We start from the raw sequence: 20531 nt of genomic DNA, 5'->3' as shown, positions 1-20531 counted from the left end.
CCTACCTCAAGCTCAAGCTGCCGGGGCCCAACGGGGTCATCACCGTCAGCACGACCTTTCATAAGGCGTATGAGTGCGACGTGGAATGCTGCGAGTACGCCGCGGCCATCACTGTCACGAGCGATCTGGCGGTCCAGCTCGCGGAGGCCACCGAGGGCCGGCCCGACTCCAAGCAGCCGGCCACCTCCTTTGAGCCCACCGAAGGCATCAAGGAGGTCCCCCTCGATCCCAGCAGTTCTGACGGAGGGGTCGTGCGGATCAGCGCTGCCTTGTCCCTCAAATAGGAAAGCGCGCTCGTCGACTTCCTCCACGCGAACAGCGATGTCTTCGCGTGGAAGCCCTCGGACATGCCTGGCATTCCGAGAGAAGTCGCCGAGCATTCCTTGAACATCAAGGCCAGCTCCAAGCCAGTGAAGCAAGGACTGCGCTGTTTCGACGAGGAAAGGCGCAAGGCCATCGGCGAGGAGCTCCAGAAGCTTCTGACGGCCGGATTCATCAAGGAAGTGCACCACCCCGAGTGGCTGGCTAATCCTGTCCTTATACCGAAAAAGAACAGGAAATGGAGGATGTGTGTTGATTATACCGGTCTAAACAAAGCGTGTTCAAAGGATCTGTTTCCTTTACCACGCATAGATCAAATAGTCGACTCAACCGCCGGGTGCGAAACCCTCAGCTTCCTCGACGTGTATTCCGGCTATCATCAGATCGCGATGAAAGAGTCCGACTAGCTCGCCACCTCTTTCATCACCCCCTTTGGCCCCTACTGCTACGTTAAGATGCCATTCGGCCTCAAAAACACGGGGGCTACTTTCCAGCGATGCATGTTAAAATGCTTCGGGGACCTCATCGGGCGGATTGTTGAGGCTTACGTTGATGACATCATGGTCAAATCCAAGAGGGGCGATCAGCTCGTCCCTGACCTTGAACTAGCCTTCGAAAGGCTGAGGGATAAGCGTATTAAGCTCAATCCCAAAAAATGTGTATTCGGAGTCCCAAGGGGCATGCTGTTAGGCTTCATCGTCTCCGTGCGCGGCATCGAAGCGAATCCGGAGAAGATAGCGGCCATCAGCGACATGGGGCCGATCCAGAACATAAAGGGAGTCCAGCGCGTCATGGGATGCTTGGCGGCCCTGAGCCGCTTCGTCTCACGCCTCGGTGAGCGAGGGCTTCCTCTCTATCGACTCCTGAAAAAGACTGACCGCTTCGAATGGACTGGCGAGGCCCAGGAGGCACTTGACCAGCTCAAGGACCTCCTGACAAAGGCCTCGGTCCTGGTCCCGCCGACCGACGACGAGCCCCTCCTGCTCTACATCGCAGCAACCGCCCAGGTGGTTAGCGCGGCCCTGGTGGTGGAACGAGAAGAGGAGGGGCACGCTCTCAAGGTGCAACGCCCGGTGTATTTCATCAGCGAGGTCTTGTCCGAGTCCAAGACGCGTTACCCACAGATCCAGAAGCTCATCTACGCCATCCTCATCACGAAGAGGAAGCTGCGCCACTACTTCACCTCCCACCCGGTAACGGTTGTTTCGTCGTTCCCTTTAGGCGAAGTAATCCGAAACCAGGACGCCACGGGACGGATCACGAAGTGGGCACTCGAGCTCATGGATCAGGGCATCACCTACGCCCCCCGCACCGCCATCAAGTCCTAGGTACTCGCTGATTTCGTGGCAGAATGGACGGAGATTCAAACGCCATCGGCACCGGAGAAGCAGGAGTACTGGACGATGTACTTCGATGGGTCGCTGATGAGGGCCCGTGCCGGAGCGGGTCTTGTCTTCGTCTCTCGTCTAGGCGTGCGCATCAGGTACATGATCCACCTCCATTTTCTTGCGTCCAACAATGTCGCCGAATACGAAGCCCTCCTCAACGGGCTTCGCATCGCCATCGAGCTGGGCATCCGTCGGCTAGACATCCAGGGCGACTCCCAGCTAGTCGTCGAACAAGTCATGAAGGAGTGGAGCTGCCACGACCCCAAGATGGCAGCCTACTGCAACGAGGTTTGCAAGCTCGAAGACAAGTTCGACGGGCTAGAGCTCAACCACACCGCAATGCGCTTCAACGAGGCCGCCGACGAGCTGGCGAAGGCGGCATCCGGCCGAATGCCCGTCCCTGACGGCGTCTTCATTAGCGACTAGTTGAAGCCTTCAATCCATTACCCAGAGCCGGCGGGGGTCGGTGCAGCACCCCCGGCTCCGAGGTCAGGCCCTGACTCAGGGGAGGACGGCAGCACGCCACCTATCCCAGGTCCGGACGCCAGCCCCGACGGGGTCGACACCGCTTCGCCTGACTCGGGCCCGGAAGCCGATCCCTCCCGCCCCATGGTCATGGAAATTGCAGCAGACCCCACGATGGGGGCCGACCCCCTGGCCGACTGGAGAGCCCCATACCTCGACTACCTCGTCCGCGACACGCTCCCGGCAGACAAGACAGAGGCTCGTAGGATCGCGCGCCGCGCCAAATCCTTCGCCGTCATCGACCAGGAGCTCTACAAGAGAAGCCACACTGGGATCCTCCAGCGCTGCATCCCGATCGAACAGGGAAAGGTGCTGATCCAGGATATCCACACCAGAGCCTGCGGTCACCACGCTGCGCCAAGGACCCTCGTTGGCAACGCCTTCCGGCAAGGTTTCTACTGGCCGACCGCGGTCGCCGATGCTACTCAGGTAGTCCGCACCTGTGAGGGGTGCCAATTCTGATAAAGTTGACCTTGCCGATTAGGGACTGTAGCTCAGTTTTGTTCTGCGGGGCCACAACCTTGTTGATGGTAGCTATGATCTTTCAATTGACTTCTATCCCGCGCTCATGGACCATGAATCCTAGAAATTGTCCAGCCGACACACCGAATGCACACTTGTTTAGGTTCATTTTCACCCATGCTTCCTTGTGCACTCCAACACTTCTTGCAAATCAGCCAGATGTTCCTGACATCCTTTTGACTTGACCACGACATCGTCGATGTAGATTTCTACCAGAACACCAATAAGTTTGTGGAAAATGTAATTCATAGCCCGCTGATACGTAGCCCCAACATTTTTTAGGCCGAAGGTCATCACTACCCACTCGAACAAACCGAGGTGGCCTGGACACCTGAAAGCCATCTTCGAAATGTCCTCTTCGACCATTAATATTTGATTGTACCCAGCATTACCGTCCATAAAACTGATGACTTTATGTCCTGCAGCGGCATCTATCAAAACATCGGCTGTCGACATCAGATACCCATCCATCGGCGTAGCTTGATTAAGATTCCTGAAGTCAATGCACACGCGCAGCTTTCCATTTTTCTTGTATACGGGTACGATATTTGAAATCCACTCGGCGTAACGGCACTGCCAAATAAATCCTGCTTCTATCAATCTTGTAATCTCGGCCTTTATATCAGGAAGGATTTTAGGGTTGCATCGTTGTGCGGGTTGTTGATATGGCCGATATCCTGGCAACCGGTGTTCGACAATGGACCGGTCTAGACCAGGCATTTCATGGTATTCCCAAGCAAAACAATCTTTAAATTCTTTTAACAAACTTGTCAATTCACGCTTGTACTCGCGGTCTAAACTAGCACTAATATACGTCGGCCTTGGCTTGCTACCATCAACTAGATCCACCGTCTCCAATGAATCAGCCGACGTAAACCCGTGACCCAGCTTTCCGTCTTCTCGGATGAACTGATCCATCTAGTCTGATTCTTCAGAGCCGACTGCTCGAATCGGCTGTAGGCCAAAATCGGACACCTTTAAGAAATCGGTATCCTAGGTTCGGCTAGATATGCACTTGACGTGTTCGTAGCTCCACTGTTGCGTATCGGCCGCAGCAACACTGTAGGCAGAATCAACGGTGACTATCCTGATGTTGTCGCCAACCCACTGTACGAGGTACCGGTGCATTGTAGATGGGATGCAACAATTCGCGTGTATCCAATCGTGACCGAGCAACATGTTGTAGGACCCTTTGCCATTAATGATAAAGAAAGTAGTGGGTAGGGTCTTACTGCCAATGGTGAGGTCAACGCAGAGCGCTCCGCGGGTGGGGGATACGTTGCCTTCGAAGTCCTTGAGCATCATGTCCGTCTTGGTCAGATCTTCGTCACTTTTGCCCAATTTCCGGAACATGGCATATGGCATGATATTGACTGCAGCACCTCCATCTACCAGTAGCCTAGTGATAGGTCGCCCGTTGATGTGTCCTTTGAGGAATAGGGCTTTGAGATGTTATCGTTTTTCGTCCTCGGGTTTTTCAAAAGTGGTTGTCATTGGCTCCAAAGCCAATTGCGCCATTTGCTCCTCTATTCTTGTTGCGTCGTCCCGATCGGCGGGAGCCATGAACTCCGTCGGCAAGATGAACACCATGCTAACATCAGCTGCTGATTCCTGATTGTCGTCTTCCTTATCGGTTCTTCTTTTGGGGTGCCAGACCCAAAACCTGTCATCCTTCTTATCCATTGTCTACCTCTGTTCTTCTTCTTGTTGTTCCCATTGGCGCAGACGTTGGATTCTTCGTTTTTGGGATTTGGTCAAGCCATCAGGGCACCATCTAGGGTTCACCGGTTTGACTGGCGGTTTTGTACGCTCCCAGTCTGGTTCTCGTCCTAGGGGGTGTTCATCCGAAACCCTGGCATCGGCCATCCTCTCTAGCCGATCATGTGCACTGGTTCTGCCCCCCAATCGTTCGCGCTGGTCAACTATGTCACTCGGCCGATCATACTGGTCAACTCTGCCCCCCAGCCGATCACGCACTGAAAAGCGCCGATCCTCTTGTTCGCGCCAGTTTCTGCTGATCGGTTCTGATCCTCGATCCCTGGATCATGACCTTCTGAATGGGTGACTACTTCGATACTGACCGCTGTACTCGGGGCAGTTATCGGCTGATGGTAACCTGAGATTGTTTTCCCAGCAGTGGATGAAGAACGGGCACTGCCAGTGATATTCGTGTCGGCACATCATTTCTTCGCGGTGTCTGGAATTTTCTTGCTGCCGTTGGTACTTGTTGCGTAAGAATTGGGAGGTGACGGGTCTACGCGATCTCTCGGATCCTTCGCCCTCGTCTTCAACCCATCTTTTCCCTTTGACATCGTCAACCTAGCCTGATTTCTGGGGTCCAAGATGCCGCTTCTCTTAGCCGATTCTGACGTCAGCACCTTGGTCTCGAGTGCGTTTCTTCCCGCATCGACCATGTTAGTGGGGAAAAGATGTTGATCGATCTTCATTGGCTTTACTGGCTTTGCCAGAACTTCGAACTTGAGCCTGCCTTGCTCAATGACCGATTGTATCTGTTGTCGGAAGATATTGCACTCGTTCATGCCATGGGATGTGGCGTTATGCCACTTGCAATACTTCATCTTATTGAGCTGTTCGGCCGATGGAATCGTGTGATAGGGTGAAAGCTTGATCTGTCCCTCTTGGAGAAGTAAATCGAAGATTTTGTCAGCTTTTGAGGTGTCAAAACTGAATGCCTCTGGTTCCTTCTTTCCAAACGGGCATGATATCGGCTTTTTCCCTTTTACCCATTCCGCTAGGCCGATTTCTGCCTCTTCCTCCGATTCAGATCCTTCCAGGTATGCTACCTTCTTCTGAAAATTTCTCCGTTGGTCGAAAGGGCGCACCTCTTGACTGGACAGTCGGTGGACGATCTGACTTAAGCTTTCGAACTCCTGAGAGGCGTATTTCTCTTTGATGTGCGGCAGGAGACCTTGGAAGGTGATATCGGTCAGGACTAGGGTGTAGCACTTGTTTCTGATCTCCCTAAACCTTCGCACGTAACTGGTCACTGGTTCATCGCTCCTTTGCTTGAGGCTGGTCAGATCTGAGAGCTTCATCTCATGGACTCCTGCGTAGAAGTACTTGTGGACTTGCTTCTCCAGATCGGCCCACGTGACGATGGAATTGGGTGGTAGCGTAGTGAACCACTGGAAAGCTGACCCAGATCGGGATGACGAAAATAAATGTACTTGTAGAGCATCTTGTGTCGCGGCTTCTCCTCACTGGATAATGAACCTATTCATGTGTTCCACAGTTGACGTGTCATCCAGTCCTGAAAATTTGGTGAAGTCGGGAACTTTGTACCGATGGGGAAACAGCAGTAGATCGTAAGCAGGTGGGTACGGCGTCTTGTACATATAGGTTTGCATTTTTTGGTTTCAACCCAAACTGATCTTGGATTACCTCTGCTATCCTTGTGGTCCAATCCACCTGTTGCTGATGTATGACTGGTTGAGGAATTGGTACATGCTGTTGGACCGGTGGTGCAATGGCTAGGTGATGGATCAAAGCGTGCGGCGGATTTTGCGGCTGCGCGGCTGGCTAAGCGGTTGATAGTTGGTGGCATAGAGAACCTGTTGTCCCATCATATAGCATCATCGGTGCCGCACTTCTGAGTGTTTTCGCAGTGTCTGCCCCCCTGCCGATTTCTGACGAAGACGGCTGATGTTGCAGGTCCGTCAGCTAACTGGCCGACTGGAATGATGCTTGGACCGGAGATTGTCTGTGACTAGTTGACTGATCTGGTCTGGCTGCTGTTACTGGTGCCCCCCAAGGCATTGAGTGGGACGGTGCGTGCGATGGGAAGCATGGCGCGCCGTTGTACCCTAGGGGCATTGAAGCATTGTATCCTCCATGTTGAGCCGGTGTCGGCTGAGGAGCCGAGTGAGATGTGCCTGGTAAGCCTCTAACTGGAGCTACGATGGGCGGGCGTACACTGGTACCTGATACCCCTAGCTACTCCACTGACCAAGAAACTGATGACGGCATTGTATACCGTGTTGGTCATCACTGAGGATTAGTCGATGAAAGCCTGGTAAACGGACTATTGAATCATATCAGACATCTTCCCCGAGTCCTCAGCGACGGTGATCTGGCGGGGAGTTGGAAGAGGAGCTTTCTTGACGGTCTCCCCGCTTCTGGTACGACTGAAGGATTGCAAGCATGTTTTCTTGTAGTCTTCCAGGTGTCTTGCCAACTCTTCCTTCTGGTCGTCCTTGAGATCTGCTTCTGTAACTTCGATGACATTATCCTCGGAGATTTCTGCAGCTTTTGACATGTTGGATGTTGTTTCGGTTCCACTGGGCGTGCCGAAAGTGTGTTGGCGCTAAAAATTGGCCGATGATCTTCAACGTCGGACACACGACCCGGGAGAATCTGATTAACTCCTGTTCGGGTTATCGCCCTGTTGTGTTTCACGCGGCGTGCCAGTCAATCTGACCTGTTGATTGACAAGGAAATAAACATATTAAATTCCAGGGGTTTTGATCGGCTAAAGTTCCGATCTATCTCGAAAAGTGTATCAGCGAATCGGCCGATTTACTATGAAGATGACCAGCTATAGAGCAGCCGATTATCACGAAGCGATTATAAAGAAGTTGTTAGAGTAAATTAAATAACGCTACAAATGCAACACTTGAAATAGATCTAATCAGCTAGATGGCGATAAATAAGAATAATAGTAATGAAGCCGACAGGTCGAATCTCAAGCTGGATAACTGGTGATAAATCTAGAACAATAGATAAAACCTATAATTCTAGTAAATATCGATAACTGGTGAATAAATCTAAACGAAACGACAGCGATGCGCCCGAAGTTAAAGCTTAGATATTACTCGATAAACGGAACTTACAAATCAGCCGGAGGCCCTGCCAACCCGTATGAACTCGTGAAAAAAAAAGGTTTTTGGCGAAGTGGCCGACTTGAAAGTAAAGTACGAGGAAAAAGTAGATTTTTGTTGTATTGATTGATGTGTCCTTTTACAAATCTCTAGAGATGGCTAGTTATAACCTGTTACAACTGATTTCCTTAACCGACTAGAATCTATCTCTAATTTTAAATGACAACAAATATTTACAAACACAATTCGTATCGGAGTTGGTTATCATACTCTCACATGCCAATCTCTTTCTTCAGCTATCTTCTTATCTGGCCCACCTTAAGCCCATATTGGCCCAGCTGCTCCAGTCTTCTAATCGGCCATCCTTCATTAACTCTGTTTGCCAATCGGCCGAAACACTGTAGCGCCAATCGGCCGATTCCCAACTGTAGCTTCTAATCCGCCGCATCGGCCAATCTTTTCCTTCCCTGACGCCGATTCAAAACACATGTCAAAATCTGGCGTCAACAGTGCTGTTCATCGCGCCAATCAAGAACAAGCTCAACGCGCTATCAGGCATCTTGTCCTTGTTCGGAGAAGTCACGGGACTGAGAACAAACTTTCAAAAGTCAACAGTGATACCCATCCGTTGTAGAGGTGTCGATGTTGACGCCGTGCTGCGCGACCTGCCAGCAAGACGTGCCAACTTTCCAATCAAATACCTTGGGCTTCCACTCTCTATGACAAGACTCAGGACAGTGGACTTTTAGCCTCTCGTCAACAAAGCCATGAGGAAGTTTAATAGCTGGAACGGACGCAATATGACATCAGTTGGACAAATCACCTTAGTCAAGTCTGTCCTCACCTCCCAAGCTGTCTACTTACTCTCTGCCCTCAAGGCGCCAAAGGAAACTCTGAAGATCATTAATGCTAAAAGGAAGTAATTCCTATGGGCTGAGACAGAGGCACCCACTGGGGGAAGTGCAAGGTCAATTGGATTCGTTCAGCGAGGCCAAAAAAGGGAGGCGGGCTGGGTGTCCGTCATTTACAGAAATTCTCTAGGACGCTTTGATTACAATGGCTCTGGCAGGAATGGCACAATGACGACGGACAGTAGTTGGGAAGAGAGATACCGTGCACCAAGGTAGATAGGCAACTCTTCGCGGCAGCCACCACCCTAACAGTGGGAGATGGGAGGAAAGCATCCTTCTGGGATAGCACTTGGCTGCAAGGCCTACAGCCTAGAGATGTAGCGCCAAACATTTATAGCGTCTCTAGACGTAAAAACAGATGCCTTCGCGATGCCATCATGGATAACAACTGGATAAGAGATCTGAACAATCGCAGGTTCTTAGTAGCACACTTCTTGGAAATATGCCACCTTCGGAGAGAGGTCAACGACCTAGTCCTAGATCCTAGCGTCTTGGATAGCCTCATATGGAAATTCACAGCAGATGGCCACTACACTGCATGGTCTGCTTACTAGCATAGTTAAGCACAAACTTCAACAATCTAATATGGCGGCTTTGGACGCTGCCGAAGTGCAAGTTCTTTGGTTGGCTCACAATTCAGGATTGAATATGGACTGCGGACAGATTGGTAGTAAGAGGCTGGCCACACAATGCTCACTGCATCTTATGTGGCACGACTTAGGAATCGGGTCTCCATCTTTTCACAGATTGCAGCTTCACAAAACACATTTGGAAAGAGTGGGCGCTTGGACGATAGGGCTAGAAACGGTCAGCCCTTCATCTTGGAGTCCGAGTGATTCGGTGCATCAGTGGTGGTCTAGCTTAGTAGGACCTGCGTCCCCACAAGGGAAGGGCTTGAGAAGTCTGATTCTCCTGGTCCTTTGGGAAATCTGGAGTGAGCGTAACACCGGCATCTTCGATCATAGAGAATTAACTCTAGATGGCGTCATGGACAAAGTCAGAGGACAAGCTTCCATCTGGATTGCGGCGGGTGTTAAGCACCTTGCAGCCAGAAGGCTGCTCCCTAGCTGGCAGTCGTTTTTTGGCGCCTCATTTTTTGGGGTCTTTTTTCTCGAGTTCTCCACCGTTCTTTTTCACATCTATACATACCTCGCTTGTAAGCTCTATTGGGATCTTTCTTTTATTTCAATATAGCTGGAGCTCTCCTGCAGACTCATTTTGAAAAAAAAAAAGACAAGATAAACTTTTACCAAAGTACGAAGGACCATTTATCATGGTGGACAGGAACAGGATCAGTTTGGTTGGACACAATCGATGGCGACACTGTTGACAATGCATGGAACAGCACAATTCTGAACGGGTCTACAATGCTACTTCAAGTAGCTTATAAACGGGGAGGATTTGAACGGATTTAAAGTTGGGCCAGCCAGCCACACGGTTTCATGGCCCAACTGCTTTAGACTAAATGACCCGACCTTGCTGGACCGGCACCACCGATGGGGTGGTGCTCCATTCCGGCCAGCCACACAGCTTGCACATTGCACCTAATCTGGAACTGGAAGGGGATCTTCGTTCCTTTGGTAGCTCTCGCTTTCGTGAGATGTAAATTAAGCTCTCAACACACTTTTACATCCAGTCATCCAGATGCTGGTGCTGGTAAAGGCATCGTGGCAGGGCATCACTCCAATCCTGCACTTTGTGCTGGTAGCCAGCTCGGAATCTTGGATGCATCCATTTTCGATCAGACGGCCACAAAAGCGGAAAGCGCCCGCACGCTTCTACCATGGTTTGCAAGCCAGACAAATTCCACTGTACTACTAGTAGTAGATTTTTATCCCCAACCACCCCCTGAATTCTAAGCCCCAATCAATGCAAGGCAGGCACCACAGAACACTGAACTGTTATTACGGGACGATTGCAAGCAAGGCATATTCTTGTGCATCCAATCGTTGCTCATTGATCGAGCGCATGCCTTCTTGTGTTTCCTATTTCGGATCCATTGCATCCATGCCAACTATGGTGAGATCGATCTGTATCTCGTTGCTGCCTTTTAGATGTATGTACAAGGCTGCCCGAGTAGTGGACCAATGGATCCACACGTGAAGTCATAGCTGGTCTAGCTGTTACTAACAGCTGTCTCCAGGGTAACCATATAAAAGAGCTAATGGAAAAACGAAACAAAAAATTACATGGGCATAGTTTGATTAGAGTTGGATCCAAATCTTTATCGAACTAAATCATGAGTGTTTCGAGGATATATAATCTTTCTAGAAGTGTTTCATCACTATGCTAGAAGTGTTTCTACAAATATCCACTTCACCGACATTTCTAGCATATCGAAGATCTTTTAAAATTATGTAAAGTGGTACTTTGAAATAGTGATGATGAAAAGGGTCATGACCAGTGCTGAAATAGCCACTAAGAAAAGAGCATAAAATTCATCATGGGGTGCACTTGCAAGAAAGTGTTTGGATTGGTAGGAAAAGAAAAATGGTCCACGTTTTTCCCATGCAGCAGGACAAAGAATAAAGATTTTTTTTCCCAGTTTTGAGTATTCAACTACCAGCATTCTATAGTGCCAGTTCAGTCCGGTGGCGTGTAGCGTGCTGTGTAAGCTCCAGTCACCAAACAGTATCGGCGTGTTTGGTTGTGAGGCTTAGACCTAGCCTGTATAGGAGTTAGCCATGGTCAAATTTAATGGGTGTTTGGTTCCTTTAGTCCATGGACTAAAGTTTAGTCCCTACCCTGTTTGGTTTCATAAATTAGAGTCCATTAATGCAGTTGAACAAAGTCATTTCTACCCCTGCTACCTTCCTGTTACTGCTTGCGCCTGCTACCCCCTGTTCTAGTGTGCGCCTTCTACCCTCCTGTCCCTGTTGTGCTGCGCTACTGGCTTGCTTTGTGCGCATGGCACATAATCAAAATTTGTCATACATCGGTGCTGCCCCCTCTTCCGCCTACTACTGCTGTTCCCCCTCCCCATCCTAATGTTGCTGTTGCGGCTACTGTTTCACTAGTTCTTCCACCCGATCCGCTTCCTCTTCACCCCGTGCCTCCCCATCATGCTCCGTCGCGCCAGAACCACCGTCCATACCCGCGGAGGACGGGGATCCATTATGCTGCTGCTCCGCGGCGAGGTGCACGAAGGCGAGGGAGTGGTTGCGCAGGAGGCGACGGAACCGCTTCACAGTGAGGGTCGGGCAGGGCGAAGGTGATGCTGTCACGCCCGCTGATGTGGAGGTTGCCGCGGTACATCGAGAAGGCCACCATCCTCCTGGGTCCTGGCTCCTGCCTCCTGCCGGAGCGGGAAGGAGAGCGAACGGCGGGAGCGGTCGGACAAGGGACGGTGGCGGCGGCCGGAGCGGGAAAGGGAGCGAGCGGCGGCGGCGGGAGCAGGGAGGGAGCGAGCAGGACAGTGGCAGCGGCCAGAGCGGGGCGGCGGTAGCGGCGGCGAGAGCGGGGAGGGGAGGGGAGCGAGCGGCCGGAGGGGCCGGAGCGGGGAGGCGAGTGAGCGGCGGGAGAGGGGAGGGGAGCGAGCGAGGACGTGGAGTAATGAGGGCAGGAGTGTCCCAAGACCCTTTACTCCACTTTAGTCCACCCCATATGGACTAGAGGACAAAACACTTTAGTCCACCTGTTTGACACTTTAGGGACTAAAAGTGGCTAAAATGGGTAGACTAAACTTTAGTCCATGGTAACCAAACAGACCCTTAGCCTATGTGCTGAAGAAGTGAGCTCAGTGGTTGATTCGCTAGCTTAGCTTAGCCTAACCTTTGAAGCATGTGTTTGGTTACGTGGCTTGTACTGTGTATAGCTACCTCCTCTTCACGATGGTGAGTTTACCTCCTCTTCGTATCGAGCAAGCAAAATCACAACAGGAAAGCTTAAAGAATCAGGGGGTATGCTGAAGATAAGGGAGCGTTTGGTTACTTTGCTTATTTTTAGTACCTGTCACATCAAATATTTAGATACTAATTAGAAGTATTAAAGGTAGACTATTTACAAAACCCATTACACAGATGGAGGCTAAACGTCGATACGAATCTATTAAGCCTAATTAGTCCTGGACTAATTAGGCTTAATAGATTCGTCTCGCCGTTTAGCTTCCATCTGTGCAATTAGTTTTACCGTGCAGCCTGGGATCGAGGAGGCCGAGGAGCAGCTTGCCGTCGTGGTGGTGGATTATTCAGGGGGTGTTTGGATACACCCTCCTAAACTTTAGTACCTTTCACATCGGATGTTTGATACTAATTAGGAGTGTTAAATATAGTCTAATTACAAAACTAATTGCACAGATGGAGTCTAATTCGCGGGACGAAATCTATTAAGCCTAATTAGTCCATGATTTGACGATGTGGTGCTACAATAACCATTTGCTAATGATGGATTAATTAGACTTAATAGATTCGTCTCGCGAATTAGTATAGGGGTTCTGCAGTTAGTTTTATAATTAGCACATGTTTAGTCCTTCTAATTAGCGTCCGAACATCCGATGTGACCCTCCTAAAGTTTAGCACTTTGTATCCAAACACCCCCTCAATTGATTTGTAGCAGCAGTCAATCAGAGGTAGGACAAAGTCCAGTGATAAAATTATCAAGTGATGACGGCACAAAGCAACTCATATCGAACCACTCAATACGGAATTGAATAGATCCATTCATACAGAGCAACCGAGGGATTTATTGAATGAAAGAAGAATCGCTAGCTCCTTGCGCCTCACCTCCAACAGCCACAGTATCATTAGCAGTTCAGCGAGAATGAACTACAGAGATGGATTGCAACATTGCAACATTGCAACATTACAGTGAGCATCAGGCTCTTTCCCTTGGATGCTCCCAGCACCGATGCAGGCTCTTCATGCCTTCTTCTCTGTGGTGCCCACCGTCGCGGCCGCAAGATGCACAGGGACGACGATGCCCAAAGGACAATAGCACAAGGTGGCCGCCGCATCAAGCAAGCGTGAGCCCGTGACGGAAGCTCTTCCTCGCGACGGCGGTGGTGGCGGTAGGGTAAGCGGCAGCGTTTACGGCCACGAAGGTGAGCAGAGTCAAGCAGTCGCATCACCGTAGCATGGGCTAAGCCTGTCCAGAGATAAACGGCCGATTTCTGCATTTTAGGCTAGCCTGGTTTAGAGGCACCTTTTGCATTGAGCTAGCCTGACTAAGGCCCCTATGCAGATAACCAAACATACAAAGGCTGCATTAGACTAGCATGATTACGGACTTAGCCAGGTAATCAAACACAACCTATATGGCCTGTGGGGACCTATGTGGCCTGTGGGGATCCGTCACTGTTGGTTTCATGACCATGATATGCTATAGAGTGAAAAGTATGACTAAATATCTGGAATATGAGATCTGTCCCATATGAGAGTCTCATTGGGACAAGATCACCTAATAATCACTAAGCTCTATTTATGCACCTTTCAAGCATACCAAACCATCTTTAAGAAGACAACTAAAATGCATGCAGACCTTAATTAGCTTGCATCATCCAAAAGAGTCTCAGCTTGCATTTGTTTTACTTGATACCATTCTGTGGTAGAGTGCATTAAACAGGGACTCCTAACACCTGACCAACTCTGTAGAAAGACGAAAGCGCAACTGGTGCAAGTTGGAGAAAAATTCACAAATGCATTGAGGTGGTATCACGAAAAGTGGTAGGTTGTACTTACTCACCGACGGCAGTGCTGTGCACCTAACCTCCTGGACTGGGGTCCTGGTCCTGGACCTGGACGGCAACGAATATACTTCACGATCCAGCTATCCTCGAGGCCTCAACTGGAGCCCGGTGCCAAGTCTGGAAAAGGATCTTCCTCTGCCTTTGTGCAGTAACTAAAGAGAAGCATACAGCATGCACCACTCGACTCTCGACCATTTTTAGAGCATGTTTGTTTGAGTTTTATAGCAATTTCTCAGCGTGCAACAAACTTCTTGTATAGCTTCCGAGAAGCTGGAAGTCCAAAAAAGCTGAATTTATATGCAAAGTTGGAAAGCTCAGTTTTATAAATTTTTTGTAGCTTTTTGATCTCAGAAATCTAAACACATCTTTCAAAACTAATGTTGATTTTTCGAAATCAAAAAGCTAGCAGCAACTTTTCAGAAAAACTCAAAAGCTACAGCTCAAATAAACATACCTTACGGCACGATTGCAAGCGAGGGTTCGTATTCTTGTGCGTGCAAGAGGTCACCTAAGTTTTGGTGCGGCCAACGCATCCACGTGAAATCGTGTAACTGGTCGAGCTATCTCAGCTCCCCAGGACCATTAATCACCATTAACCAGAGGGCCATGCGCGAGCCGTTGCTTTCCTCAGATCGCAAACTGCTGAGCTTAATTCTGGACTTTGTAAGGCAAAACAACCTGAAAAGATACGTTACCCGCACAAGTTCCCTGTAGCGGCAAGAGAATTGGAATCAAATGAAATAACCATAGAAACGGCTACAAAACGGCGTTGCTACTAAATCTGGTGGTGCTGCACCGATTCAGTGCATCGAAATCTGTATGTAGTTTTCTGCAAACGGACAGAATTAAAAATACGCGGATAAAAACAGTCTTTTGGTAGTACCGCCTTATATTTAGTGGTAGCTACATGATCCAAAATTTAGGAAAAAGTTCATTTTACTCCCCCATCTATCCACTTTGTCCACTTAACCCCCTAAGGCTCACTCTACTCAACTATTTCATTTAGTCCAATCTACCCCTAATTAGATTTCTCTTTTTTTTCTCCGTGTATGACTTTAGTTCAAATTTTGTGAGCACATACAAATCATGATGCCTTATGTTAACAAATTATACTACAATTTTTTCACGGTTATTTCATAGGTTAGAAATATTTAATACAAAATTGATGTTAGATATACAAAACTGTACAAAAAGTAATAACGAAAAATTGCTAACGTATTTTTCTAACGTAGAGCATCATGTTATAAGTCAACTGAAAAAATTTGAAATTAAAACTCAACTTGCACATGAAGAAAAAAAAAGAGAAATCTGATTAGGGGTAGATTGGACCAAATGAAATAGTTTGGGGGAGTAAAGTGAGCCTAAATTTTGCTTAGGAGGGGTAAGTGGACAAAGTAAATAGGTGAGGGGAGTAAAATGAACTTTTTGACAGATTTATTAGTAAGAGCCAAGAGTAGCCTAATGATCCAGGCCATTGTAACTTACATGCACAAATATCATGTTCAGCCCGGCGCACAATGGAATTTGAAATACAGAAGTGATAGATTGAAATACAGCCAGCCAGCCAGCCAGCCAATATCCCTGAATGATATTGGTAGCATATCCAAAGGATTTTTCTCAAACACAGCAAAGTGGTAGATTGAAATAGCCATGAAAAAAAGGATGGAGACTAATGATGAAATAAGGAAAAAGAGCATAGTAAATCATGGAGTGTACTCACGGAAGGAATACTTGACAAAAACCACCTGGGAGAAGACACGTAACAAAATGACAGCAGGACAAAGAAGAAAGGGCAAGGGATTTGAGCACAGCTCTTCTCCAACGTCCAGCATCCTACAGTGCCAGTTCAGTTTGGTGGTGCTATAGATTCAAGTCACACATACTGCAGGATGCCGCCTGTGGCAGCTGGCTTGGGATTGGTCCTTGGTGTCGTGACCACTATTATATCATGATGTGATAAGGTACAGGAGAAACTAAACACCCGGAGCATAACACCACTTCACGCAATTAAAAAATCTGAACATGTAAGGATGCACATCGGGACAAATACTACAAAATTATCTGCGAGAAGCATTTAATCATCATACAAGCATACCAAGCGTTAATCATCATTCAAGCATACCAAACCATTTCCAGATACCAAACTGTTGCATTAAGTATGATATGGCATTATGGCCTTAGGAGCGCATGGTTCAAACATTGAGGAACAGCAAGAAAAATTTACATTCTGGAAAACACATTTTTGAGATAAACTGATACCAGCTGAACAGAAATGGTGATTGAAAACCAATTTATTTATCACTAGCCATTTCATCAGATAAATCATAATCAAAAGGTTGATCATGTGGAATACTAGTATCGCATTTTTATATTCGCAAGGGAACAATAGAACAGCAAAATATATTATATGGCATAGTTGGAAGTGCTCTAAATCAAAAGAAAATCAATGTCCATGTACTTGCATGCTACAGAATTTGAAACATTAATATTGCATGAAGCCAAGTGTTATATTTACAGTAGAACTCAGAGATTCATCCACAATCCAACAGCAAGGTCACAAAGAAACAGCTGAGATATAAGATCTGACAGCATGCTTAGTATCCCTGTTTTGGCATTGCTCAAGGACAAGCATGCTGCATAAAAGCATCTAGGTAACAATGCATGGTTTTCGGTCATAAATGGAAATAAAAGGGTATTAAATAACAACGAACCTGTTTCTTGCAAAACTAAAGGACCACTCTTAATACACAAATTCCTGAACCTTGCTAAACGTGAATGGAATATCGCAGAAACGTAACTGATTCATACTTCCATAGCAGTGTTTCAAAGGTGTCGCCTCAGCGTCCGAGCAGACCCAGCTCGCCTTGGGAAACCAGTCAGCTGTCAGCCTTGTCACCTAGGCAATAAGGGATGCACAGATTTCCAAGGACGCCATGTCACCTTTAAAACACTGTTCCGTAGACTCTCAGCTCCCATACAATTTGAAAAAGGAAGTAAATATCACATCAAATGCAATCATGACCATTCAATCATTAAAATAACCTGACACAAAAAATCCGAATTTCCCCCTTGGTTTCATTTTGCTGGTCATCCCTAAAGACTAAAGAGCACTTACATGGCTTATCAGTTATTGCTCCACATCTATCAATTAACCATTAGGAACCACTTTATTTCCACCAAACAGATCAAATTCAAAAACATAAAAATGACTAATGGATAGTTGCATAGTTGCACGTGAAACTGCATGATACAATTCCCTATAAGAAACTACTTTTGTTGGATTCTTTTTCACGAAGGTCTACTAATTACCTCAAGATACGTGCATACAGTTCAGTTAGGTACCACAGGGTACTTTGATGATCAGCCTGCTTACCTTAAATGAATGTATCCAATTCTGGCGTATGCAATGCACTTTAAAATTTCTGGTTAATTGCAGTAGCTCCAAAACTCAGGCCATTTAGAATTTTGTTTCCCCATTTTCTTGACTGGCCATAATTATTTATGAATCAGAACAACCGAAGAACCTCAAACCAACATACAGTGCCAAGCATGTTTAATTTAAGACTTGGATATATAGCCTTGGTTAGCATCCTTTCAACTGCTTCAGGGTGAACTTGATTGGTTTTCTTTCTAACATGTTCCTATTTGGAATAAATATTTACAAAAGAACAGCACCTTTTTTATTCAATAATTTTTTTTCAATGATCTGGGAAGTGGGAACTTTCTAGAGAAATTTTTTTTAACACCTGATACTAGGATTCTCATATTTTGAACAAGTGAATGCCATCTGAAATAATCAGAACATTCCACAACAAAATAGTAATCCTACAGCACATAAAAAAGTAGTAATCGGAACAAATACATAAGAGAAACTCCAAAGTGCTAGACCATATAATATGTGCACAAATTGGCACCAATATATAATGCAACACATAGTCATTAAAGATACTGAGACTGAGAAGTAAGAAAGCTGATAACTGGCATGCTATTTGGGTGCTAACATCCAATGATCTATCAACAATAATTTCTTCAGTATCCCATGAAAGAGTAAACATTGTTTCTTACCAAACTGCAACAGATAATTTGTTGCAACAGCACTAGATTCACCATCCCAATATCCTCATGCTTGAATATTCTTTTCTCAAGAACTGGAAAGCCTGAGATCAATTGACTGCAGCTGTATCCGAAGGTGCTGGTTGTCCTCTAGCAGGCGATCATATTCAATCAGCAAGCCTTCAGATTGTTTTTGGATAGCAAGTGCCTTATCCTCAGCAACATGTACCTCTTCAGTCTTTTCTTGGACTTGTAGCTTCAGTTTATCCATCTCCTTGTTCAGATTGGCAATCTCTTCTTGGTACTTCTTTGTCTCCTCTGAAATTCCAACTTTTGCTTCCTCCAACATGTTATTATGCTTCGATACAGCCTCCAAGTTCTTCTTGAAGCCACGCAAATCTCTGATGTATTGGTGAAGCCGGTCGATCACTAGCATAAGAAACAAGGTGTACCCTGAAAGAATAGTAATGTGCTCAGACTTGAACCTAGAGCAAATAGCACAAATTGAGTGCTGAAACACTTGTCACAATATTTCCAGTGGGACCACATGTAAAAAAGGACAAGAGATAGATAAACACATTCAAGTGGAATCATATACATACTAGAAATCTCAGCACAACATGAATATACATAACAAATCAATAGAAGTAATTCAGTCTGCCCTCAATAGTGATGCAGCAGGTAGATAAATAATCAAAATTTAATTTCAATCTCCATGTCCTGTGAAATTTCTAGTGCCTAGAAAAAGGTACTCTTTAATATAATGCTGCTTAGTATGTGTTACTTTTCCATTAACGATCTGTTTGGTGCTGTGTTTTTGCCAGAGTTCTGCATTTTACCAGTTCGACCGAAAGAATCTTCCATTTACCCACTAAAGAATGCATAAGAATGAACATTCCCTTCGGCGAGGTTGAGGAATGGATGCCCAGACTATCCATAACACTCAGATCTCCCCCAAACCCAACCCAAGAACGCAGCAAACAGGGAATCGAGTCCAATCAGAAGATGGCGACCGGGGGGATGCTTGTTACCAAGACCTACCCATGAGGGACGCCTCGAGGAGGTGACGCGAGAAGAGGACCTGGTCTGTGGGCGTGAGCCCACCGCCGGAGTCGGGGTCGGACGCGCGGCCGCTGATCTCGGCCATGCTGTAGAGCGTGGAGGCGAGAAGAGCGAGGAAGACGCCCGCTACCGTCTTGACGGCGACGGGCGCGCGGCGGCCGCGCTTGAGGCGGTCGAGGCCCAGCACGGCGAGCTTCCGCAGCGGCGTCTTGAAGAGCAGCGCCGCTGCCACGGACGCCTCCGCCAGCACCACAACGAACAGCAGCTGGATCATCGCCGCTAGTGCGGTGCTGCTGATTAGATCCTGAGCTCCGAATCGATGAGATCTAGGCGTCGTTTTGGGGTTTTGGGGGTTGGGGGGAGAGGAGCCGAGGAGGCGGGGTTGCGAATTTTCGATTTTTCGATTTTTCGTTTGCGTTCTTTTACTCTTTTGAGGGTCCAATCGTCCATCGATCAATGTTAGGATGACTTTAAATTGACAACAAAGATCAAATTTGTGCTGTGTGGAAATTCTCGAGCGAGATTAGCTAAAAATGAAGACGAAAGATTTTGCTCAAAACACGGGATAGATTTTGTTGATTCTTCGAGATAGTCGATACAAAGATGTCGAATAGGCTGCATAAAATTGATATGTCAATTAATTCAGGTGTATTTGAAAGGTCTTTATAGTTATATCGTGAATCTTTTGAATAAACCCCTTAATAAACTGAAAGGCATAGTACTTATCAACTTCTTTTTTACTAGACCCAGCACTAAAAAGCTTACTTCCTTCGTTCTCGAACTTTAATCAACAATATTTATTTAATAAATTAGTTAAATAAAATAAGTACCACTTAAATCTATTATCAAAAGTACTTGTAAATTTATCTTTTTTATAAATATTTGTAGAAAGTAAAAATAATCGATGATGTCATATATTTAAGAATTGAGATAGATTTTATGCGAAGATGAAATTTCATTATGTAACCACAATATTTCTTCCTTTTTCTATCCAGCCTTTTGCAACATTTTGAACTTGGGAATTTGCGATACGATTATGTGCTATTAGAGAACAATTAATGGATTTAGATTTGTAAATTATTATAGAGTTTTCATTTAATGGTACCATAGGCGTAAAACCAGCATCCTTGTGTACAGTTACACATATTACATGGTTTCTATTGTTTGGTGAGTGCAAGAATCAAATTTTGATAATGTTACGTATGGGGCAATGCCAAGAAGATAGGCG

The 20531-nt window shown here is 46.9% G+C and overlaps 1 protein-coding gene across 1 annotated transcript; it reads right to left on the bottom strand.

Moving 5' to 3' along the window:
• Positions 1-18051: 18051 nt before the first annotated feature.
• Positions 18052-19733, bottom strand: LOC117858147 (uncharacterized). The gene is made up of 2 exons (XM_034741192.2): positions 19283-19733; positions 18052-18694 (listed from the first exon to the last, which is right to left on the bottom strand). Exons 1-2 carry the CDS (start codon positions 19575-19577, stop codon positions 18330-18332), a joined length of 660 nt encoding a protein of 219 aa, XP_034597083.1. The 5' UTR covers positions 19578-19733; the 3' UTR covers positions 18052-18329.
• Between the last annotated feature and the right edge of the window lie 798 nt (positions 19734-20531).

The sequence above is a fragment of the Setaria viridis genome, chromosome 1 (assembly GCF_005286985.2).
Source record: "Setaria viridis chromosome 1, Setaria_viridis_v4.0, whole genome shotgun sequence".
NCBI lineage: Eukaryota > Viridiplantae > Streptophyta > Magnoliopsida > Poales > Poaceae > Setaria > Setaria viridis.
Note: the sequence above shows the minus strand (reverse complement) of the source record. Positions and strands in the feature narration are given on the sequence as shown.